Below are 25,636 nucleotides of genomic sequence, written 5' to 3' on the forward strand. Positions count from 1 at the left end.
ATCATGCTATAATCAGAAAATAAAAATAAAAATACTGCCACCCGTAGTGCTTCGTAATTTGTTCATCTTTTGTTCTAGTGGTTGATTTGCTTACTCAAAATCGGTTTTAAATTTTCTAACTAAAACAAAGTGCTAATTCATGTTGTATATTGAGTTAGTAAATTTTAAACGTGTCCAACTAAAATAATCCTAAATTAAAAAAAGTAAAAATAATCTATTTTTTATTTATTTATTTTATTTCGAAAATTACAAATTTTTATCTAATAATCTGACCTAAACCAATCCAAACTTAATTAGATTAGTTTGATTCTAATCGAGTACCACATACTTTTATATTTTGAGCTGGGCCTTGAGTATAGGGTAGGTGGTCTGGGCCCGGGCCCGGATCAGTAGTTAGAGTGACTCTTAAACGCACCGTTCCTTGGGCCATATATAAAGAAGTGAAAAAAACCCGAAGAAGGAAAACGACGCAGAGTGAGTGGTGACCGCCGTTGGTAATGGCCGGCAAAGGTGGAACGACCCCGGCGACATACTCGCCGTCTCCGACGACCGATAAAAAGAAATCACCGCTTTTCAAAGAAGATTGGATCCGACCCGATGGTCGCGGTTTCCACCAGTGCAGACCTGCCTGTAAGCCACACCTCTTTTCAAATGGAACCATTTTGTTTATTTGTTCTCAATGCAATTGCAATCTTAGTTGATGCTTTATCATCATTATTTATGATTAGTGAGACTTTGTTTAATTTAGCGTAGTGTTAAGGTTTTTATGTGTACAAAGTCTTAATAGTGATTTCTAACACTGAACTGTTTCGATTATTAACATTACATGCTGAATTCTAAAAGTAAGGGTTTCATTGCATGACTTTTAAGCGTGTCTGATCGTTGGAATGAACCATTGGAATCACTTATTTGCTTTGAAGTGTTGATTCCTCGATGGTTGATTGGTTTATGATAAGCACATTAATAGTTAATGACTTGCAGTTTTCAGGACTGGTGCTGTGAATGCTGCATCTGGATCTGCTTACACGGAGTTCGGAAATACCAAGGTCATTGTATCTGTGTGAGTGGCTCTTTCACCTAAGAAATGTGTTTCTTCTGTTTTTGTTGTTTGTTATGCTTTCTGCCTAATGTGGTTATTTATTTGTATTCTTTTAAAATTTAGATTTGGGCCAAGAGAGAGCAAGAAGGCGATGATGTACAGTGATATAGGGCGTCTGAATTGCAATGTCAGCTTCACAACGTTTGCAACTCCAGTTCGTGGGCAGGTATTTAAAAGGATATACAGTTACTGATTCTGTTATGCATTCTTGTACTTCTTATACCTTGTGGCTACTTTAATTTTTAAGTAGCCTTTGATATCTTAAATCCCACAAAGTTAGGGTTCAGACCACAAAGAGTACACTTCGATGCTTCATAAAGCTTTGGAGGGTGCAATAATACTGGAAAGTTTCCCCAAGACAACTGTCGATGTTTTTGCTTTGGTGCTGGAATCTAGTGGCAGTAAGCTTACAATGCTATATTGGTTTCATTTTTAATTCGTCATGATATTGATTTTGATGGTTAGAAGTTTATGGACAAAAACATGTTGAATATAAATTATCCAAAAAACAGTCAAAAATAAGCCTTAGTTTATTGTGGCAGTAGTAACATTAGTGAGCTTGTGGCAGGTGATCTCCCAGTTGTCATATCGTGTGCTAGCCTTGCCCTGGCAGATGCTGGAATAATGATGTATGATCTTGTTGCCTCAGTTTCTGTGGTATGAATCTTACTCAGTTACGCTCTTCTGTAATGTCACTATCCCTAATATATACTTGCTTTGTAGGGTGCTATAACTGTATTTCCCATTTATAACTTCTCTTGAAATCGATTTACTATAATATCATGTTCTGCATTCCTTTTCTCGTCTTATTTCTGACTTACATGTGCAACACGTTATGTACTTTGTCTTCTGTAGCCTAAAAACACATTTTTAACCACATTTTTTTAATGCCAACTATTTTTCTGCGGATACCAAATTCTATGGCATAATTGTGAGTTTGCGTGCTATTTTTATTGGATGGGTAATCTGGATTTGTTAATATTAGGTTCTCAGTTCTCTTACAAAAATAATTATGAGAAAACGAGATCATCGTGAGGAAGGCTAAATGACCTTTTACCTATCATGACTCTACCATAAATTGTTCCTTCGTGACATGCTTATTTTGCAGAGTCTCATTTAATTCCTTTATCTCATAAAATGTAATTAACTATTATTTTTATTATTATTATTATTATTATTATTGCAGTCATGTCTCTGTAAGAACCTTGTTATTGATCCTATTCTGGAGGAGGAAAACTGCCAAGATGGTAGCCTAATGATTACTTGCATGCCTTCTCGCTATGAAATCACCCAGCTCACTGTTACTGGGGAATGGTCCACCCCAAAGATTAATGAGGTCTGATTATTTTGATTTTTCTTTTATTGTTTTATGGAAATGCCGAATTTGAAATCTTTTAGCTTTTGCAGAAATGCCTATTTTAAAGTCATGAACTTACGTCTTGACCTATGATGCCCAAATAAATACTCTAAAATTGGTAAAATATCGATATCAAATGTGTATCCAATACTGATACGGATATGATATTCCAAGATACATATCCAGGGAAAATCCTCTAATTTTTTTTAGTTTATACTTTAAATTTATTATATAGTTCCAATACGACTTAATAAACAAAGATACGAAACGTTGATATCTTTCAATTGAAACAACTGTGTTTCAATATTGACCCAAAGCCTCTGTTACGAACGTAGCATTGTCACAGGAAAATCACAGCAAAATGGGAAAGGACCAGTGCTTGATGGTCTCAAACATATTGGTCTCATGCGTCACTTCTGTTCTGTCACTTCTGCATTGCATGATCATTGATCTTGCATGTTCTCTAGTCTTGCACATCACAGACACCCCTTCACCGATCATTGAAGCATCTTTTTCATTAATCATCATCCACTGATATGGTTATGTATTCATGAGAAATAATCAATGTTTCATTACTAGTATTGTAAATTTATTTCAAATATGTGTGTGCACATGTTTAAATTCGTGTAAGCATATATGGTGCCTATTAGTACTTTATTTAATCGCAGTTAATAAATATAACTGGAATTGAGTCACGGCTATCTCCAATTTATAGAGGTGCAAGTGGATGTAAAGATATGTTATAAAATACCTCCTGTTCGGAACTGGTGATATTATTAACATCATATAATGGATATAGATGTAACGAACTCTACGTGACATTTTAGTTTTTTGCATGCAGGGAATGCAGCTGTGCCTGGATGCTTGTGCAAAGCTTGCTAAGATTATGAGGTCATGTTTGAAAGAAGCTGCTTCGGATTCACAGGAATAGAATGAGAGACACATGAATCGGAAGATGTGCTGTTAATTTTTCTTTGGTTTCTACCTCAATGTTTAGATAATTGTGTTGGAGGGGGAGGTAGGGAGAGATGTGTCTTGCATTGCATGTCCTGCAAATTTTGTGTTTATGAGCTTGTCAAAGGTGCTTTAAAAGTTATTCTTATAGCTACGGCAATATGCATGCTACATAGTTTAGTGAGTCAAATCACTATCTCACCTTTGGTGAGTCACGAAAATGCTAGCTTGGGGAGGTTGAGCCGAGCTGACCATCTTAATAGAAAAAAAATCTGAAAGAAAACAGAAAAGCCAAAAAAAAAAAAAAACATGCAAAGTAAAAAAATTAACGAGTTCTTGGATATTCTTCCCATGGTCATTCAAGCAATTATCTTAACCAGTCATGGCAATTATTTTTTCTTTCCTTTTCAATTAAATGCATTTAGTTGTGCACATTCAATCTCAACCATCAGGATATCATGCCACTATTATATCGGAGACGAACAAAAATGTCAAGACTACTACACAAGTTGCATAAACCTTCAATTGGGCAAAGTGTAAAAGAACCTGAACGATAATAGCAACTATGTCCGTGAGTCTCTGGAACGAATAAGAGTAGTAGTGTGTCACTTGGTGGCGTTGCTTGCAATCTGGAGACTCGAACGATGCCGAAGGCTAGAAAGGATGTGACCATGACTGTGTGAGGGGATGATTTTTACTTAAGGGGAACTTGGGTGTCTTAAATTATTTCTGAACGTGATAACAAATTTGAAAGAATTTTTTTAAGAAAATAATTGTCTTAAACCCAGTTCATTTTGGGTTGACTTGGTCTAACTTGTAAACCAGGTAACAGATAAAAAAACTTAAATAACATCAAGTGTTCGTGAATGGTTTTTTCTTTTCTTGCAACTTGATCCCCACGTGAATTGGGTTCGTTAATGAATTGTGACTAAACTGAAAATAACGATTCGGTTTCGTCAATTTCTCAATGACGTAGTCTAATTTTGTGTTTTTTGTAATATCTATAAAGTAAGGCCATACAACAAATCACAAATGTGTCCTAAAACTTAATTTAACCCGAGAAGACACTAGCTTGGAGACAGATCATAGATCTTTGAACTCAGCAGTGCTTTATTTTGGGTGAACATGCTAACATATGGGTCACAAAACTGTGCATCCAAACTCGTGCTATTCACAAGTTCTTACGCACAGTGGAGACAGTCTGTACAAGTTGATTTGGTATCATCCGGAAGGTACAACCAATCACAGTTCTTCATTTAAAGCTAACACAAGGGCTGTCAAGGCTTTGAAATCCATTCTTTCAATATGCATATATTGTATTTATTTATCTTTTCCTTCCCCATCATTTCACATAACGACAGGGAATCCTATATCCGGCAAAATATAGTAGTAATACACATTCCGTTAATATTTATCAAACTTCCACAAATAATTGAATAAAGAGAATGTAAAAATTGAGATTAATACTAAAACAATTTTTTATTTTAACATTCAAGCAATTCTTCTTTTACATTCAAAATGTTACATCAGACAATTATTTTTTTAAACCCACTTTTAAAATGTTACGTTGACTTGGATGATTAACGACGATAAATATAGATTTAAAATTGGCAGAATAATCAACATGATATTTTAAATCAAATTAAAATAATAAACACAGATGGAATAAACGCTTTTGTAGTAGCTATTGGGGGTAAAAATATTAAAAACTGTCTGATATATGTTGATAATAAAAGGCCTAAAGCAGTTGATCAACGCAACGAGATCTCGCTGACTTGTCGGATTAACACTTAATGAAAACCAGATTAGTGTAACTATACCATACTATTAAAACAATGTTACAGGCACAGCTAGTTTATACCATAATAATAATAATAATAATAATATAGGCTATGTATAATAAGTACTGAATTTACTTTATGTATACGAAAATGTTGCACCGTCACACACGGATAACGGGACAGAGAAACAATATGTGCCTTGAGGATGAGGTTGAGTTGGGACTATTGGCGTTCACATTACTTCTATCAAGGCCATGCTATCTTGTGACTTTATATTTATATAATATACATGCCTCTGTCCCTTCCCATGGGGTAATGTGTTTGTGGTTGCTGCTATGTGCTTGTCATATATAGTATGATATGATATAATGTAATGAAATATGAATTTACTAATTAAATTCATCCAATGTCGTAAAATCTACTTACTACCACTTTGTAAGGTTTATATAATTAGGAAATGCGTACACTCTATATGGTGAGTAGCACATATTTGAGTTGGTGCTATAAACGAAAATGAGTGTTTTTGGTTTAGTTTATTTTTTTTTTTAAAAAACTTTCTGATAAAATCTTCAAAAAAGTAATTATTACTTTTTACTTAATCTACTCCCAAACAAACAATTGTTTTCTAGATTCATCGTGTGCGGGCATGTATATTAAGATTAACTTGATTTCGTAAACTCAGTTTTGATAATAAAAAAAGTATATTTGCAAAAAAAAAAATTATGTCCCTATACGTGTTTATCTAAAAAATGAGTTGAAATATTATATTTTGTTACACATATACCACACTCTACGTAAAAGTAGCAATCTTTTATTCAAATCATGTTATTGAAAGAAAATAATAAAAAAAGAGTTTGAAGAATAAACAAAAAAGAGAGAAAGAACAGAAAATAAAGATTATTACAAAATCTTTTAAATTGAAAGAATTTAAAAACATAAAATTAAAAGAATTTTAAAGAATTTATAAAATCTTTTACTTTCACCAAAAAAATTTTGAACAAAAATTATCACACTCAAAGCTTTCTTCTTCTTTCTCTTTCCTTTTAAGAAAAAGACTAACTTTATGACTTAGTCTATAACTTACTCTATCCATTATTTTAAAATGATTATCGCTTTTGAAGTTAAATTTATTTCAAATTACTTTTCACTCATAAAAAGATGGCATTAATTATTTTCTCCATAAAATGCAAGTGTAACAAAAATTTTATATTTTTTCCCAAAAAAGAAATTAACCTTTTAGTCCTTGTATAAAATCTTAAGCAATAACTATTTTAAAAAGTAATCTGTACCCTTTAAATCATGATTCGAAATTAACAACCAATGTTAGGTTAAAAGTTAAAACCGATTGTGGTAAGGTTGGAAATTTGGAAATGGATCACAAAGGAAAGAAAACTATTACACCGACAGCCACTTTGTTCCGATAATTACGTCTAACAAAGTCGTAAAAGAGTTTGCTGTCAAGTGACCCACAACGGTTTTCATGTGTTTTTTTTTTCTTTTTTTCTTTTTAATATTGTCTAACTTTGAATACCCTTATATTATTTTACACAAAACTCTATCTAAGAAATCACTTTTATGATTTTTTTAAGATACTGATATCCTTAATGTTTATGAGTACACATATATTAATTGATGAATAAGTCAAGTGCCTCAAAAGTGGGAATCAGTGAGAAAAAAATGACACATGTTAAGGTTCCCTAATAACGTATATAACGTAGTCAACTTCACACGTTGGAGAAAGCAGTTACTGTATCCTTTAGGACCATCTTTTCCTCTGTCTCCAGCCAGATTATTTAGTTGGACTTGCACACACTGCATCTCTGGCTTTACCTCATCCATGCTCATTGCTTTTTACACGCTTCTCAAACACAACTTGTTCTTCTGTTCATTTCTCTTTATTATATAGAAAAATGTTATTTATATACTCATTAAATGCATATACCGACAGATAAGAAGAGAAGAAAAATAGGTAAAAAAAAAATGTGATGCATACACAAAGGATGAGAGATACAGAAAATTTAAGGTGGGGAAGAGTGTAAAAGCACTGTACCGATCTAATATGTTAATATCATAGGATATGGAAAAAATCATATTTTTTATTATATTTTAATGTAATAAATATATTTAAATAAAGTTTACTATTTTTAATTACTTGACATCAATCTTAAGAGTTAATGTTAATATTTTTTAAAATATTATATATCAATTTTTCAGATATCTCGCGTAATATTATATAATTTTATATATTAATATTATTTAATGTTAAAAAAAATTTATAAAAAATATTTTTTTTTTATGTGACCTTTATATATTTATGCAATCCATCAGAAATAAAGAAAGACCGTGACAACTGGACCATTTACTAGAAGTTTTAGGTGATTTTCATTGTATTTGCATAGGCTGTTCCGTCTTGAACTATTTTAAAGTAACCCTTTGGATTATGAATTCGGTTTTGTTTTTTGTTTTGGTTGTATAGTGCATGATCACCTATGTTTTAGGGACAAACTCTGCTTCTCACATTCTGCAACCAACCTATCTTCCACTTTTCAATCCTCAAAATGGTATTCTGATTTGCATAGCTAGAGATTGTTACAAGACCTGCAAATGGAAGAATTAGTTGGTTTTATGTGACATGGCTTTGCTTGCAGTTGCAGCAGAGCGAAATGGTTGGGGGTGTGTCTCACTTTACCTGAAGTAAGGAACTAAAGTTTCCCATAAAGTGCATCTTTTATTCACGAAATCCGTGAGCCCCATATGATTTTTTTTTATCTATTATAAGCTGAAACCGTTCTAAAGTTTCAGTTTTTGGCCACTAGTGTTTCAGTGGTTGATTTGTTTTTTTGTTGGGATCTTCTTTACATGCTTTTTGGGGACTCCCTACTTTTTTACTATCGCTGGTGTATGAAACTGGTTTTGGGTTTGACTGTTTGATTTATAATTCAGAAGTTTTCTCCACAACTTCTGCTGAATTTAAGGATATTGGACATAATCTCCACTGAGATGCAGTTACAAAGGAATTTGTATTCATTACTGAAGAGTCTCTCTAATAGCTTCATCTCCAAGTTTCATTTATATTTTATTTCATTGTTCACAACAATCCTGTTTTTATCAAACATGGATGGGTCTTTCCTATTGCTGTGATTAAGAGAAGTTGACACTTGTGGAAAATCAATATGGCTTCTGGTAGTTCTAGATTTGTGAGGTGAGTCTCTTTCCTAGTTCCTTTCAAGTTACCACTTCTTAGATTATTGAACTTCTATGCTAATCAAGTGTTAATTGCATGCTTTCATTAACATAATAAAATGATTTTCACAATTTATAAGTCTTTAATGCAATGTTTCACATTTTAGATTTCAAGATGATCCTGAATTAGTGAAAATGTCAATAACTAATGTTGACAATGGAATCAAGCCAAATGGAACACAATTAGCTGAGAATAGTGGCAAAAAGGCTCAGAAGGAGACAAGGAAGACAAGGAAGTTCTTGAAAGCAAGAGTATTGTCAAGAGTGTTCTCAGAGGACTATGATAGAGTTAGAAGAAGAATATTAGATCCCAGGGGACAAACCATTCACCGTTGGAACAAGATTTTCTTGGTAGCATGTTTAGTTTCTTTGTTTGTGGACCCTCTATTCTTTTATTTGCCACTAGTTAGAGATGAAGTGTGCATTGATATTGGAACAGCACTTGAAGTTTTCCTCACACTTATAAGATCAATAGCAGATGTGTTTTACATGATTCAGATTCTCATGAGGTTTAGAACAGCTTATGTTGCTCCTTCTTCTCGGGTATTTGGGAGAGGAGAACTTGTTATAGACTCTTCTAAGATAGCAGCTAGGTACTTGAGCAAGGGTTTTTGGTTAGACTTCATTGCTGCATTGCCTCTTCCTCAGGTAAGTTACTGGAGATTTCCTTTATCTAGAACGAAAAACGGTCTTTTAATTTGCTAAAAATGCTCCTTTTGTTATGTTTGTTATAGGTGTTAATTTGGATTGTGATCCCCAATCTTGGAGGTTCTACCATGGCAAACACCAAAAATGTCCTTCGGTTTATCATCATTTTCCAGTATTTGCCGAGGCTATTTCTGATTTTTCCACTTTCATCTCAAATTGTAAAAGCTACAGGGGTTGTGACAGAAACAGCATGGGCAGGGGCAGCTTACAACTTGATGCTGTACATGTTGGCTAGCCATGTTAGTATATGAAAACTAGACTTTTTTTATTGTTCGTATCTGGACACTGCCACTCCCACTATATATATGACACTTGATAGATTTTTCCTTTTTTTTATTTCTCTTTTCTTAAACATTTATTAAGGAAAACTTAGTTTTACATAGAGGAAAAGATTTGATGTGTAGACCAAATTCTATGCTATAAGAGGTGCTGGAAGACATTAATAGCAAATTGATTAAGCTGAGTTTCTAAGGACTTTAAATTCTTGATTCAAGTAATTTATGCCAAGCTAAACTAAAATGTTGGTCTGCTTTACTTATTTGCCCCAAAATGATCTGTTTTACTGACATCTATAGCTATTATTTGTTAGTAAATTCTTCATATGCTCTTAGGTTCTAGTAGCTTTGAGAGTATATTTTAGTCTTGCAAAATTTATTTCAGGATTGGCTGTTAAGTAACTATTTTATTTTTTGAGCAATAAGTATGTGTGTGCGCTAGATTAATAATATAAAGAAACTTAATATTATATACTTCACTAAAACTTCTTTTTTGGTTGAAGCTTTTAGGAGCTAGCTGGTACCTTCTATCAATTGAACGGCAAGAAGCATGCTGGAGGAGTGTTTGCGATCTGGAGTCAACTTGTCAATATGGATTCTTTGACTGCAAAAGGGTTAAAGATTCCCTCAGAATCTCCTGGTTCATAGCAAGTAATGTCACAAATTTATGCTCACCAAACATTAACTTTTATCAGTTTGGTATATATGGTGATGCTGTGACATCCGAAGTTACAACCTCGGCATTCTTTAATAAGTACTTCTTTTGTCTGTGGTGGGGCCTAAGGAATCTCAGGTAAGTCTTGTTGTGCCAGTGCTACCATATTTCCATAATTCCACCTATGTTAAGATTATCTTGCTTTCTTCATATTTTTATTTTCTGCTTAACCAAAAACAAATATTTTAGTTTTTCTATTTTTCATGTGGCTGGAAATAAGGATTATTTTGGATATGAGAATAAGGATATAAAAATAATTAAGGTCATTTTGATTTATAGTCAAGTTTGTTAAGGAACAGATGAAAGTTGGAATTTCTAGTTATCATCATTTAACCCTATGCTTCAAAATGCTACTTCTGATCTACTTCAAATTTTTACTTTTTCTAGAGTGAATGATAAGGTGTCTTCCCTATTAAATAGATAAAAATCTCTCATCTAGGTGATCATGAATCATGACTCACTAAAAGTTTTACTGATTGTTGGTTGCAGTTCTTTGGGACAAGGTCTTCTCACTAGCACTTTCGTTGGAGAAATAATGTTCGCCATTGTTGTAGCAACCCTTGGATTGGTTCTTTTTGCTTTGCTGATTGGTAATATGCAGGTAAGTGAACTTAACTTCTCTCTCTTAGCCTATAGCTACTTTGCATATACCAGTAATTTCTCTTTTAATCCTTACAAATGGAAAGCTAATGCTTGAAGACGAGTCCAAAACCAGCTTTGTATCAGCCAGACTCACATTGTTGATTGCTTGGAGGGTGGGATCAGTTTGTTCTTCCTGCAGAGAAAAAAAATCCCTTTTTGCACTCGTGTTTCATTCTGAGAAAAAAAATTGATAGAAAACTTCGAATACTTTCCTGAATTACTTCTAAAATCGCTTTGTAGTACTAGTACTACAGGAAACAATTTTGCTTAATGTTTGCCACATTGAATTGTGTGAAAGGACTTTACTAGCTTAAATTGACTTTGTTCTATAGGTGTACTAATAGAACTCAAAATTTTGACAGACATACCTGCAATCAACAACTGTCCGCCTAGAAGAATGGAGGGTCAGAAGAACTGATACAGAGCAATGGATGCATCACAGGCAGTTACCCACAGAATTAAGACAATCTGTGCGTAAATATGATCAATATAAATGGCTTGCCACACGAGGGGTAGATGAAGAAACTCTTCTCAAAGGACTTCCAGCTGATCTTAGGAGAGACATCAAACGCCACCTTTGTCTCGAGCTAGTTCGACGAGTAAGTCACTTAATTTTATTTGGTTAACAGATAGCTTTCAATCCTTATACAGATTAAAGATCACTAAAAAATACCCCTTCTGAAACCTTGTTTGCTTCTCTCTAGAATCATAGTGGCACTTTAGCATTTGATTTTACAAATGCCCTTCACATTTTAGGATGCATTTAGGTGATAACTTAATGAAACGCTTATTCAATAAGCTCTTATTACATAATGGGTTCATACCATAAATATGACCATAAAACTTATTGACATAAGCTGCAAAGAACTTATTTTAATAAACTAAAGAAGAAGTTTATTGAACAGAATTTAATGAGAGTCATAAATTATTTTCATTAGTAATTGAAATAGTTGTTCATGACATGTGTATCAAATCAACAGGTTCCATTGTTTGATCAAATGGATGAGAGGATGCTAGATGCAATATGCGAAAGGCTGAAGCCAGCATTGTGCACAGAGAGCACATACCTAGTTCGAGAGGGTGATCCAGTGAATGAAATGCTCTTCATAATAAGAGGGCATCTTGATTCATACACCACCAACGGAGGCCGCACCGGTTTCTTCAACTCATGCCGTATTGGGCCAGGTGATTTCTGTGGTGAGGAACTGTTAACATGGGCATTGGATCCAAGACCAAGTGTGACACTTCCCTCTTCCACTAGAACAGTTAAGGCCATCTCAGAAGTAGAGGCCTTTGCACTCATAGCAGAAGACTTAAAGTTCGTTGCATCACAGTTCAGAAGGCTACACAGTAAACAACTAAGGCACAAGTTCAGGTTTTACTCACACCAATGGAGAACGTGGGCTGCATGTTTCATACAAGCTGCATGGAGACGCTATAAGAAAAGAAAGGATGCTGCTCAACTTAGAGCCAAAGAGAATAACAATAATAATAATATTCTCTCAGTTGCTGAGGTTGAAACACCAACATGTAGATCTGCATTAGTTGTGTATGCCACTAAGAGCACTACTAGGAAGGGTATGAATATGCATTCTGGAACAGGTTCTGGAGTTGTTAACTCTTTGAGGAAGCCAGAAGAACCAGACTTTTCTGTTGATGAGTAATGGATTTGGATTGTTATATATATGCATGCCCTGTGCTTCGTACTACCTCTTTGGCCTCCTCCTATTCTTTTATTGTTTATTCATTCATGTGAATTACAGCGTAGGAATTCTTGTATCGCGTTCAAATAAGTGTAAAGTTAGAATGGGAAGCTGCCGAATATCCTATCTCATCATGTTATGTGCGATCATGTTTCAAACATGTTTTTTTAAATACATATATTTATTTTATATATCTATTTTGAATAGTTTAATTGTTGTCATTAAATTATAGTGCTTGTTTGAAAACCAATTTAAAAATAAATTATCATACTTTCAATGCCATAAATAAATAAATATAACAAATTAATTTGTCCATATATTTTACCTACATTCAACATATTAAAATTAATTTTACTTAATTTTAGTGTATGTTTGATTTTTAATCTCAATTTAATGACATTGCTCGGTATCCTTTTTCTCGTTATTAGTGAATGTCATTATATAAATATCAAATATTTGAGATTATATTTGATATTTTATACAATTTTTATATTTTTTTTATCTTTTTATATACAAATCTTTTAAAGTACTTTTTAAAATTAAAAAGGACAATAAAAGTTGTCTAACTTTAGCATGTTTGGTTTTCTGTTGAGTTTACAATTTTTATTCTCTCACATTTTCTTTCTTACAATGTGGGTAACAAATATTTGATAGATATTCAAACACATATTTTAGAAGAAAAAAAAAAACTCGCCCATATTAATTTTATTCTTCTCAAATAAAATAATTTTTTGAAAAAATATTTATGGTCTAAGAAAAAATACATATTTTAGTATTACAATAAATAATTTCCACAATTATTGAGATGGTGAGTAACAAGTGTTTTAAAAATATCAATTATGAAATTAATAAATAAAATTTTAGTAAAAATATGTTTAAAAATGTGGTATAAATATATAAATAACATTTTTGTTTAAATTTTTCACTTTGAAGACATTTATTCGCATTCTACAAAATTTGTGGGTCAGAGACAAGGCGTAGGCCCAACGGGCCGCATAGGATACAGCATTGTTTGTTTTCTTCTGCTGGGCCATTCGATCAACAAAAATCACTAAATATAATTAGGTGATTAAGACAAAAAGAAAATTGGTGATTCAAATCGATGACCAAAGATTGACCTAAAAGATTCCATGACCCAAAAAAAAAAAAAAAAAAACTGTTCAATGCCGGTATCTTTATGCATGCATTCTTTTTCTTTTTTTATTGTGAGATGATATATTTAAGGTAGGACATCCAACTCAAAACTCTCCAAAACCTTGCAAATTAAATGCTTGAAATGACCTTACCCACCAATATAGGTTTGTAATCGGTTGGACTAATTCACAAGTTAGAAAAACTAAACTAAGGGAAAAGATAAATGGTTCGAAAATATTTCTTATATATATAAATTGCATGAAAAACTACGTGCATTGATTTTGGGGAAAAAAAATGATAAATTTAAGTTGGAACCACCATGCATGGTCACTCAGAGTCTGATTTGTCAAAACTTAATTCGTATTGTCTTTATGGGTAGCTAATAAAATTAAATAAAAGAGACTACTTTGTGTGTATAGTGTAGACACTGTCGGCCGAATGTTAATTTATTGTCTTTATGCCAATAATGAAAAAATATTAATTTTATTTGAGACAGACAGAAAGAGATTAAGATAGCCCAAAGTGAGTGATTTGAATTTTGGTTCTAATTAATAAATATAATGAATAAATATATGACTTTCTGTGTAGAAAAAACATTGTAGGAATGAGACAAAGGAATCTGTTTTTGCACGAAAAAGAAGAAAAAGAAAAATGAGCATGCCTTTCACGTGAAACCAATGGTGTTTTAAAAGGTAGAAATGTGTATTGGTACGAATTGTTTTGGTGCCAAATTCTTACGAAAAATCATGATCGTGTGTATCTGGTTGTGTGATGATCAATTTTATTTCTCAAAATTTCCCTCAGTTAACAGCCTTGTCAATCGTTCAAGATTCGAAAGGATTGTTTCGTACCCAATAAACAATACTCTTCAAAAATATTCATTTTACAAAATAATATGTACTAGTTATTTTCATTATAGCGTTCTAATCTATTAGATAATCAACTAATTAAGCATATATTAATCATGCACTGTGTCACTCTCAAAAGTTCACATGCTTTATTTGCCGCCATAATTATTACTTCACTAAAAAGTATCCCAATTAATATTCTTAACAAATAACTAATTAATAGATTATTATAACAAATTAGAGAGAAAATAGTAATTCAATTGATATAAAAACTTATTAAATGCCATGATAAAAGACAAATAATTATATGAAAATGAGAATAATTAATTAAGTATATAAATTGTTTCATTTTCAGGAATGAAAATTTAAGTTTACCATGTAAGAATAAATAATTACACTTAAGATCTTCAAAATTGTAAAGAAACTTTAAACAGAAACCAAAAGAAGTGAACACAATGATTTTTGAAATTGTTAACTTTTAAAGTCACAATCTTTGACTGATTGATTTCTGTCTGAATATCTATCGAGCGTAACTAAAGGATCTTCCTTACTTGCAACTGCTTTATATGATTCCCTTTGGATTTTTATATTTCCTAGAAAATAGGAATCAAAATATAAAAGTGGCAATCATTTATATTTCTTTACGCTATTTTGTTGTTGATTTCTTCATTTTTCGGTGGGGGCTATTTTGTTGTTTGTGTAGTCACTTTACGCACTGAAAACGAATTCATGATGGTGCATAATACTTGACTCTGCATATTGCATACATTAGGTCGAATCATGAACGTGAATGTGTTCCACCGAAACATTCATTTGCATAGCACAAGAAAATTGTATGGCACCACGTGAAGTTCTTGCGTGACATGAAAAGGAAGCTTATTCAAAAATATTTCGAACAAGTTGGAAAAGTTTGCCGCCAGTGCACTATTTCTACTACAAACCCCGCTTCATAGCCCTCTACTGTTCTACAATGCTCTCACAGCACAAACCTAATTCTCTTGTGTTTTCATTGCTTTGGAAAAATTAATAAGCATGTAAATTTTAGTATGTACTCTAATTAATCTGATTGAAAACAAGTTGAAAATATTGTAAATGTGAATTTAATCCAAAAAAAAACATAACTAATAATATTAAAGTAAAAATGAATTAGAATTATTTAAATGTGAATCTAAACAAGTATTTGATGTGCCAAAATTAACTATTAGAGAAAAACAACAACAAATCATGAAATTTTTCTCCTAAAGGAAAAGGTTGGTAGACATTTGAGCGGTTGAAATATGAAGTAGACATCCAAAAGAGGGACAACAGCTAGGAAAGGGAAACAGATTTGGACCCCATTGTTATAGTCTAGTGATTCCTCATAATTAATAATCTTCAGTCCTTAGCCGTTTTAATGGGCTATTTGTCTATTAATGTTGCTCTCAGTAACTTGCCCAGTGCATTCTCTTATGCAATGTGATTAACTATGGACCCACTTTGACAATTGGCCTGGCTAGCTAGTTTCATGTGGAATTGTGTGGTTTTACTTTTAACTTTTAAGCAACCTTTGATGAACGACCTCCAAAAGATAAAATCAACCTTTTATGAAAACTTTTACGTTTGCTCGTTATCAGCATTAAGCATATGATCAACAATCACATGGAGGATATTTGGTATAGAGAAAAATAAAATCTCTATATCAATAATTATAAAATTCAAGATCCATCCCAAAGACTCCTAATTCTTAAATTTATTTGAAGTTTAGTAAAATGTTATGAAAAAGCCATTATTAAGCATTTTAAACAATGAGATATTGCACTAATTAGTTTATAAGGGAGAAGAAAGAGGGAGTTTAAGTTTCATGGAAGAGAGAAGAAGGGAACATCTTTATTATGGAATGGAAGAGGAGGTAGCGAACCCCTTATTTAGTTAATTTATAAGAAAATTTAAAAATTATTATTAATTCTTATAATGGACATATAAAATAATTAAAATCAAGTTTTAAATTAAAAATAATTAAATTATTGCGGTCTAAAGAAATTTCTTCCTTTTATTTTTCTCAATATTAAAGAAGAAACAAAATCTGGAAGAGAGAGATTTAAACCTTCCTTTCTTTTATCTGCTCTCGTCTTTTCTCATATCCATTCTCCTCCAATTCAATTGTTCCCCGCTTAATTAAGTTTTGGAATCCATGCCCATTCAATAAAAAAAATGCACACATCATAATAATATATTGTCATTAAATTAAAGTAAATAAAAAGAAAAAGGGCTCCTAATTAACCAAAGTAAGCAATTTTATAACAAAATTAACTATTTCTAAATTTACCGAATAATTTGTATAAACAATATGTGCGCTACATTTGTTTTAAGGGGGAAAAAAGGAAAAATAAATTGTGAAAAAAAAAAAGATATAAGAAATTGCCTCTTTCTTCGGTTTGGTCGGGAAAACAAGGGGGGAAAATAAGACTTGTGTCCCACTTAAAAAGCTTTCTCTTTATGCCCTTATATACCTTCTTTTTTGACACTTTTTTTAAAAAAATTTTAAGAACATAATTTTCTATTTACAAAAGATTTTTTTTCTTTCATATTTCTCTTTCACCAACTAACTTCAAATTTTATTAATTTCTTTATCACTTTCTATCTGTCTTCTTATTTTTCAAACTTTGTTTATTTTTTTTAAAAAAAGTACAATTTAAAGGGTAAAAAAGGAAAAAAAAGAGTTAAAGAAACAAATTTTAAATGTAATTTTATAAATATTATTAATGTTATTTTTTTTTATAAAATTTAAAGTTTATCTCAATAAAATATGTAGAACTTTAATCTCAGTATTTTTAAATTTTTAATGTTGTTTTTTATCATGCACATTATTAAAATAAAACTCTAACTATAATTAAAAAATAGTATTTATTGTATATAATATTAAGTTTTTTTTAAAATTAAACCTTTCATTTGTTTAGATGTTAAACTTTTTATTTTAAACTAAAATAATTTAATTTTTTAAATTCATCAAATTCATTCTCTTTATTCTTAAAAATTATTAATCAGCGAAAACGTTGTTAAAAAATAATATATTTTTCTTGCAAACAAAATCTTATATATTAAGAAGTGATTTTTATATTTGAAATTTCAAATAATTTAACAGTGTATGCGAATAAGTATTACAGGTATAGTCACAAATTCAAGCCTTAAAATTAATCCATTATCATTAAAAGGGTGCAAGATTATGTGTGTGTGTGTATATATATATATATATATATAATTTAACTATTTAATTTAAATGCTGAAAAACTGTAAGTGTATATCTTATTCATATTATCACTTTACAAGTTATAAAAAATACCTTAAAATCAAGAAAAATGCAATAATAAATTATTGAGAATGTTTCATACATAAAAATGACATTTTTTTTTCAAAATTATTTTTTTGAATATTTAAAAATAATCGACACCAAAAAGATTTTAAAGTTTAGTACATAATTAATAATGGCAAAAATCACTTAAAAACATAAATATTTTGTTAAAAAACATAATTTTTAAAAAAGTTAAAGAAAATGTGTTTGATTTTATATTGATTTTTTTGAAGTATCTATGTTCAATATAATTAAAATAGAACATTTTAATTTAAGATTTTGAAAAACTTATAAAAATCCTCTTACTAAGCACTGTATTAAAACAATTATGAGGACATGGATGAGTAAGGAGAGGTTGGTTTATGATAAACCCATTCCAATTAAGCAGACTTTTCAACAACAAAAAATTGGGAACGTTTGAGGGATTAATATTAAAAGGTGGGTGAAAAGAGAATTAAAATATAAAAAAAGTATTAATTAAATGAGAAGGCCCTTAGCACGCTGGCAAGTGGCAAACAATTTAGGTCTGAATGGAAGCTGAGTGGGATAATCCCGTTTCAAGTTTAAGATGTCAATGCAATGTCATGAGTTGAGAAAAATGATATAAGGTCATAATTAACAGTTATGGGCGCAATGTTAGTGTCCCTCCAATGGAATGGAACACCATCATTCCCCCCGACAACAACTACAAGTAGACTCCTTATTGTCACTTTCTATCTCAACTCTGTCCTTTTCACTAGTACCACGCAACTATTACCCTTTTTTATATATAAAAATAAATTTTAAAAACAAATTTTTTAAATAATTTTTTTTTTTTTACATTAACACATAGTATCACCATTTTAAATTATATTTTTCAGATGAAAAAAGTCCAACTATTATGATTATTCAATAGCTCGAAAGAAAAATACAAAAATATAAGATATATATTATGAAGTAAGTCCATGACGATGAAAAGAGTACATTGAAGTCCAATGCCGCCTATATTCACCCGAAGGATGGTGATGTTTATTGATTTGTCACGTTTCATCGTCGACTATGTTGCATTTAATTCGCTAGTTCAACGAAAGAGGGTAAATTTAGGGTACATAGGCAATTGGTTCTTGGAAGAAAAAGCATTGGGCTTAATGCATTGGATTAGTTTACGAGTCAATAAATGCATTCACCGTGCCATGTTATGATTTGTCTTTGGGGGTTGAATGAAATCAATAATAGTAAAATCAAAAGAGTTTAATACTCATTTGAATTGTCATTAGTCAAAGCAAAAGGGATATGCATATATTTTCCGTAGCCCCTCTAACTTCGTCTGTTATGCTACTTAGAAGAAAATAAAATTTACAACCCGAAGCAAGGGACCATGTCAATAATTTAATCTTATCTTAAGTGGGTTTTCAATTATTGATGGCAGCATATGGCAAGGTTTTAATAGTTAAGTTTTACATAGAGATCTTATATTAAGATAGAGAATATATTGCAATGTTTATTGAAAAATAATATTTGTATACTTTTTTCATAAAACTTAAAGAAATAAGAAAAGAACAAAAATAATAATAAAATGAGTGATATATTTTAAATTAGGAAGTGAATATCAATATTGATTTGATTTTTAATAATAATGTAGAAGTTGTGTAATTGAGTGAAGATGTATTTAAAAGAAACAAGGTGAGTCTTTATTGATCGAAACTTATGAGAAAAGAAATTGGTAAAGCATGAGAGTTGACGAAAGATTATGACAAATTAATGTTATTGATAAGGGATCAATAGGAGGCAAGGATGTGATACAAAAAGAGTTTATTGACAAATCTGATAACATGATTATTGAGTCTTCTCATAAGTCAGATAAGACTAATCACGTATTGAGTCAATGACTAGATTTCCTTCAATTCAATGTTGTTATTGAAGCATTAGTGCAAAAAAAAAATTAATGTTAGCTTTGCAATACGAGGAGGAAGAAGCACAACTCCAAGTTATAGCTCAATCTAATTATATGAAGGGATCAAAACTTGGGTCAAATGTTTAAAATATTAATTTTGAAAGTGACTTACGGCAAAAATCTTTGGAAAGATCGATTCTATATATGAATTGTATTAAGGATCTTTGATATGTATTGTTAATTTTTTTTAGGATTATAACATGTTAGATTAACCCTTATATTGTAAATTTGTCTTTAATAAAATGTTGATGTTTAAAAAAAAGAGTGATGTAATAAAAAGAAATTGTTACAAATTGTTTATAAAATATTATAATCTTTTTATTTCATGATAAAATCATATATATATATATATATATATATATATATATATATAATTTTAAGCAATTTTTTTGTTAGTTCTGACTTTATATATAAATATCTCTAAATTAATTTATTTCAAAGACTTTTATCACTTTCTAATTTTTTTTTCAACACTCTTAGAGTATATATTTCTTTCCTTAAAATGATATTTATTAAAAAAATGGTTATTTTTCTCAATTTATTTAAAAATAAGCAAGAAGTTACTAAGCTAAAAACAACTACAAGGAAATAGACATTGCACGAGTATAACAAAAGTTTACTCTTATTCTTTCAATATTTTAAGAAATATTTGTAAATATTCATAAATGTTTACAAATATCCATAAAATCATGTAAAATTTGTTTATAAAAAGATGAGTGAGTATAAGAGGAATATGAGAGGAATTCTGTTCATAAACATAAACAGCGAGTGCTTGTTATTGGTGTTTATGTTGTTCCTATAAGAGTTGTTGCCTTATATATACCTCAACTTCATTTCTGTTTGTTTAACTTTTCTTTAAAAAAAAGAAAGATAAAGAAAAATGAAAATTTTAAGCTTTTAGGGCTCATTTCATTTATTTTTTACAATTACTTAGGGCTCAACTCTCTTCATTTGAAGATTGTATACAAAGGTTTGGTATAAGAGATTGTATAAAAGATAAAATTTTATTTTTCGTTAGATTATAATTATAAAACCATTTTTAATGTTAAAAAATTATAATAATTTTAACTTCTTTTGGAAACTACTGAAAGTAATTTTATTAAGATAAATGTGATTTTTTTAAGGAAAAAACTGAGCCAAACAACTCTTAATTTCTGACGCAGATTGGATAAACTTTTCTATACATATTTATAAGAGTAAAAAATTAAGTAATGATATGAATTAATTTTTTTCATAAATTAAAATTAACTTATATTTTTCTATTTTTTAAAAATTATTTTCATTTAACTTCTCTAAAATTTGGATAGATAAATTATTTTTAATTTATAGGAAAAATTTATTTATTTATTTGTAAGGACTTATTCACAAGTTTATTCAAACTTTTTCTTTAATATATTTTGGAAAGTCTTGGTTGACAAAAAAATTTATGATTAGTACAATTATGAAGTGGAAGAAAATGTGTTTGGTTGGTCTTCCTTGGAGAAACAATGAGGGGAATGGAAGAGGAATATTTGTTTAAACTGGATGGAATATACAGAAACTATAAAGCAAAAAGGAATTTTTAGGACCCAACAATAAAATGGGTTGGGAAACCCCTTAATTACGTATTCCACTTTGCTTCTCCCACCCCATTCTTTATTTTGATGTTGAAATTCAAGAAAGTGACGAGCCATGAAAATTATGTGACACACATTCCTCAAAGGACAAAGCAAGAGTCGGTGGTTCGAGATTATAACTTGTTTAATTGCCAAGAACTTGACACCCACTACCATTCATCATCAACCATGCCATTCCTCATCTTTACAATTTTAGACTTTGATTAATCCATTTGTAATTTAAGAAGGTACATGCATAACCTTGCCCTACTTTTCCTTTTCAAAACGTCCTTCATTCCCCTTAATTAGTGAATATTTTCATATTTTAAGTAAAATAAGTTTAAAATAGAAAATATCACAATTAAGGAAAATCTTTTAGCTTAATTTAACTCTTGGGTTAGGATCAAATGGTATCAAATTTTAAACTTAATAAAATGATACATCTAAACAACTTTTCATCAAAAATAAATTTTATTAAAAAACTATTAATTCTTTTTAATATCATCACAAAAATTGCATAATAATTTTATTTAGATAATTTACATATTCATAATTTTGGATAAGTAAAGTTTCGAATTTTTGAACTATGTTAACTAAGTTGTACTGAATTCTTATTTTACCTCACATCCCTCCAATATTATTTACAAGGGAACAATATGTTATATATATTTTCTCTCACTATCCTTTGCAAACCACACAAGGAAACATTATCTTTCCCTCCTCATAAACCAAACTAAACAAGGAATTAAGGTATATTTAGTGAGAATTTTTAAAATGAAAATAAAATATATTTATCTTTTAAAAAATATAATTTCATAAATTTAAAATAAAAAATTATGATAAATAAACATAAATTTAATGACCTAATATTTTATTTATTTTGTAAATATTATGTTTTTCTTAGTTTAAAAATAAAATGTTATCCTCTTTTCTTTTTGGTCTTTCTATATTTGTGTTTTGTTTCTTAGTGTTGCATGTTTAATTTTTTATTAGGTTACATCATGACAAAAAAATGTTACAAAAATTTAGAAACAAAAAGAAAAAAATTAAATTATAATCTCATAAAATTATAAAGAGTAAAAATATATTTAAACCTAATTTTATCTGTCAAGCACTTTTATTTTAGTCAAACAAACTCAAACTCAGAAATAAGTTATGAGCTAGTTAAGTTATTAAGTTCAAGCATTGTATGAATATAAAAAGAAAATTGAATAACTTTATTCTTTTTGCAAATCTAAAATAACTCACGTAACTGTGATCTGATTACTAATTAGGAAGCAAATTATCTTTCAGAATAAGAAAGTAGACAAAAGATGAGACAACTTTATTTCTTCGTAACTTAATTTACGCCAAGAAAATAATTGATTGTTAATGGCAGGGCATACTCCAAGTGATGAGGTTATTGATTAACTAAATAATTTGCTGTGGTGCATACATTATCATAGTTTGATGAACTAATTACTAGCTAATTTTTTAAAATATGGTTTTAAAGGTTGTTATACAACAATCAATAAAGGTGTGAAACAGTTTTGATTGTATAGAAAACTAGTTTATTATTATTATTATTATTATTATTATTATTGAATCACATTTGATTTTAAATATTCAAAAGAGTCGAGAAAGCAAACCCACACATCATGATAATACAGAGAAGATCCAAGTAAAAAAGAGCAAATGAGGTCATATATTATGATCAAATAAGGTTTTTATACTTGGTCAAATTAAGTCAAATTTAAAATTTAAATCTAACCCATTTAAATAGATGAGTCACTTTTACTTTTTTTAAAAAAAACTTTAAATATTCAATTGAATTCATCTAAACCTCTATTTATGAGTGTTATGGGTAACGTGGAGGAATGAGATTTTAAAATGAAAAGGTGGAGACTTTAATAGATGAATGGGAATGATAAGTGACCACACAAGAACCCTCTCAAAAGGATATCTGAAAATTTATTGGATGCTAGGCGAATTAAAGAAAGCCCTGAAATTCCAATACACTTTTTTCTGATGAGAGTGGAAAAGAAAAGGGGAAGCTTTTCTACGATAAAAATAATGAAAGCAGGGACCAAAACTGACTCGTACCAATCAATATGGAAGGTAGGTAAGAGTATCACCAAATTCAACCCATTCCTAAGTTTCACACAATGTTGTTAATTCTTTGCCCATTAACCAATTCTATCATTCATAAAAAAATCTCCCCACATAATTTTGCATCAAATGCTTTCTTAAAAATTGACTAGTCTTTTGATTAACAACAAAAGTGACCCCATTTTCTACAACGTGCTCTGGACAGGATACCATTGTGCATGGATTGGTCTAATGCTTGTAAGTTCTCAATTTGATGAAAGAGATGTGTGCCTTATCCGAAAAGGCAACCTTTGGACGAGCATTTTATTTTTTTATGAATAAAGACAATAAAATAACTTGACTTTATTAGTTCCTAGAAAACATATTTACCAGCTTTTAGTGTATACATATTTTAATCGCTCTTGTGGATGCCCAAAAAATGAAGAAGAATTTTTCTTCTTATTTTGTGGCACAAGCCCACAAAGGAAGAAAGTAGGGTAGAGAGTTGATAGGAAATTGGAAAACTAATTTTCTTTTTTAAAAGACACGAAGAAAATTACAAAACATAAATCAAAAAAATGAAAAGGGCATACATAGGTTCTGAACCTATGAGTGGATTATCATCTGAGTAGGATTCCCACCATGAATTGTGCAACTCAATTATTCATTTATAATTGCAAATACGTCGATGCAACTTAAGCAAACATGGCAAGGTGTTAACACTACTTCCCTCCACCAAAGAAAACTTAGGTAATATAATATATTTATTCAATCAAGATTTGACCAATGATTTCTTCACCCACAATCTTGACTAGTTCTAACTTTATTCATTATTTTAATTTGACGAAAGATATATCTAACATATTTATCTAATAAACAACTGGTTGTAATGCTTTCCCCCAACAAAGGATAAAGATATGGATTGATAGCAATTGTTTACCCAACATAATGCCAAACATCTTATCTGATGAGTTATGGGAATAAGCACAATCCTCATAGCTCGTTGCTAATTGATTAACATAGTCAAAAGATTTGACTGTTTGCATAGAATGAAAGTGGCAGAAGGGGTAATTTCGTATGACAAATCAAATGTTACTAAATTTTGCGAAACCAACATGCAAATTTGGGCATGGGGTTATACATAGGCGTCAAGTTTTCATTGGCTCTTGAGAATGAGATGGTCCTGCCCAATAGCCCTAGGTGACCACAACCCATAATTTTCTCCACAAAGGATGGCTCATAGCAGATAGCACATGCTTGTTCCTATCTATATCCTCTTACTAGATCAAAACAACATTGGTGTCAGTGAAGTACACATTCACTATTATTTGTTCTCTCCATTCATCACCCTCTCAATTAATCAACATCTATTATTGCACGGATGAATTGACGAAATTCAAACCAAACAAACTTCATTTTTTTCATTAATAATTTTGTTAATATATTTCTTTACAATTTATTTAAAGTAATTAAGAATAATAATTTTAATTTTTTATATACTTAAAATTAAACAAAAAGACTAATATTTTTTAAAAAACATTTTAAACCACATGTATTCTCTTTTTTTAAAGATAATTATGTTTGAGTCAGGTAAAACTATTGTAGGATAATAAAATTTTTATTTTAAGTATTTAATACAGCTGAATTCACTTGTAGGATTATTATAAGTGATAAAATATTTCTTTCAAACCTAATTACATTCATTAATAAAACTTACTAATTCAAACTTGAAATGATAAATTAAGATAAAATTATCTTTAGCCAATTAATTTATGATTAAATTGATATCAATATGAGAACAATAAAAAATCATTCTTTTAAATACATTTCATGTAATTTATTTGTTTTTTAAAAATTTAAATTATTTTTAAAATATGATTAATTTATGAGATAAATACTTTAATTTTTTTTAAAACTTAACTAATCATAAAAAATGTAATAAAAGAATATATTTTAAAAAAAAATGTATCGATAACCTTTCTCTTAATAAAACAGCACGATTAATCCACTTCTAAAAGCTAGTGGATTGACCAAAACAATATTTGAAACTTTGATTTCGTAGGTAAATAAAATAAGAGGCTTGGAAGAAATATTTATGTTCCGCCACTGTAATTTTCTAAACCCTGTTTGATGTGAAGTTTCCTTTTGGAAAGCATTATTATTATCCTTACCAAACGGGTCTACAATTCATAGTAACAAACAACACAAAATTGATGTTATATTATTACTGATTACTTTGGAATTAATTCACATA

At 30.1% G+C, this 25,636-nt stretch overlaps 2 protein-coding genes across 2 annotated transcripts; both read left to right on the forward strand.

Annotated features, from left to right (window-relative positions):
* Positions 1-472: 472 nt before the first annotated feature.
* LOC113857526 (exosome complex component RRP41-like) lies at positions 473-3,702 on the forward strand. The gene is made up of 7 exons (XM_027489517.1): positions 473-630; positions 982-1,060; positions 1,163-1,265; positions 1,380-1,500; positions 1,668-1,756; positions 2,286-2,435; positions 3,298-3,702. Exons 1-7 carry the CDS (start codon positions 498-500, stop codon positions 3,385-3,387), a joined length of 765 nt encoding a protein of 254 aa, XP_027345318.1. The 5' UTR covers positions 473-497; the 3' UTR covers positions 3,388-3,702.
* Positions 3,703-8,278: 4,576 nt separating this feature from the next.
* On the forward strand, positions 8,279-12,438 carry LOC113858451 (protein CNGC15b-like). Its single transcript, XM_027491113.1, has 7 exons — positions 8,279-8,393; positions 8,542-9,082; positions 9,169-9,381; positions 9,921-10,210; positions 10,622-10,733; positions 11,137-11,373; positions 11,755-12,438. Exons 1-7 carry the CDS (start codon positions 8,365-8,367, stop codon positions 12,436-12,438), a joined length of 2,106 nt encoding a protein of 701 aa, XP_027346914.1. The 5' UTR covers positions 8,279-8,364.
* Positions 12,439-25,636: the final 13,198 nt, after the last annotated feature.

Source organism: Abrus precatorius, unplaced genomic scaffold (genome assembly GCF_003935025.1).
Source record: "Abrus precatorius isolate BTA unplaced genomic scaffold, Abrus_2018 Scaffold2, whole genome shotgun sequence".
Taxonomy (NCBI): Eukaryota; Viridiplantae; Streptophyta; class Magnoliopsida; order Fabales; family Fabaceae; genus Abrus; species Abrus precatorius.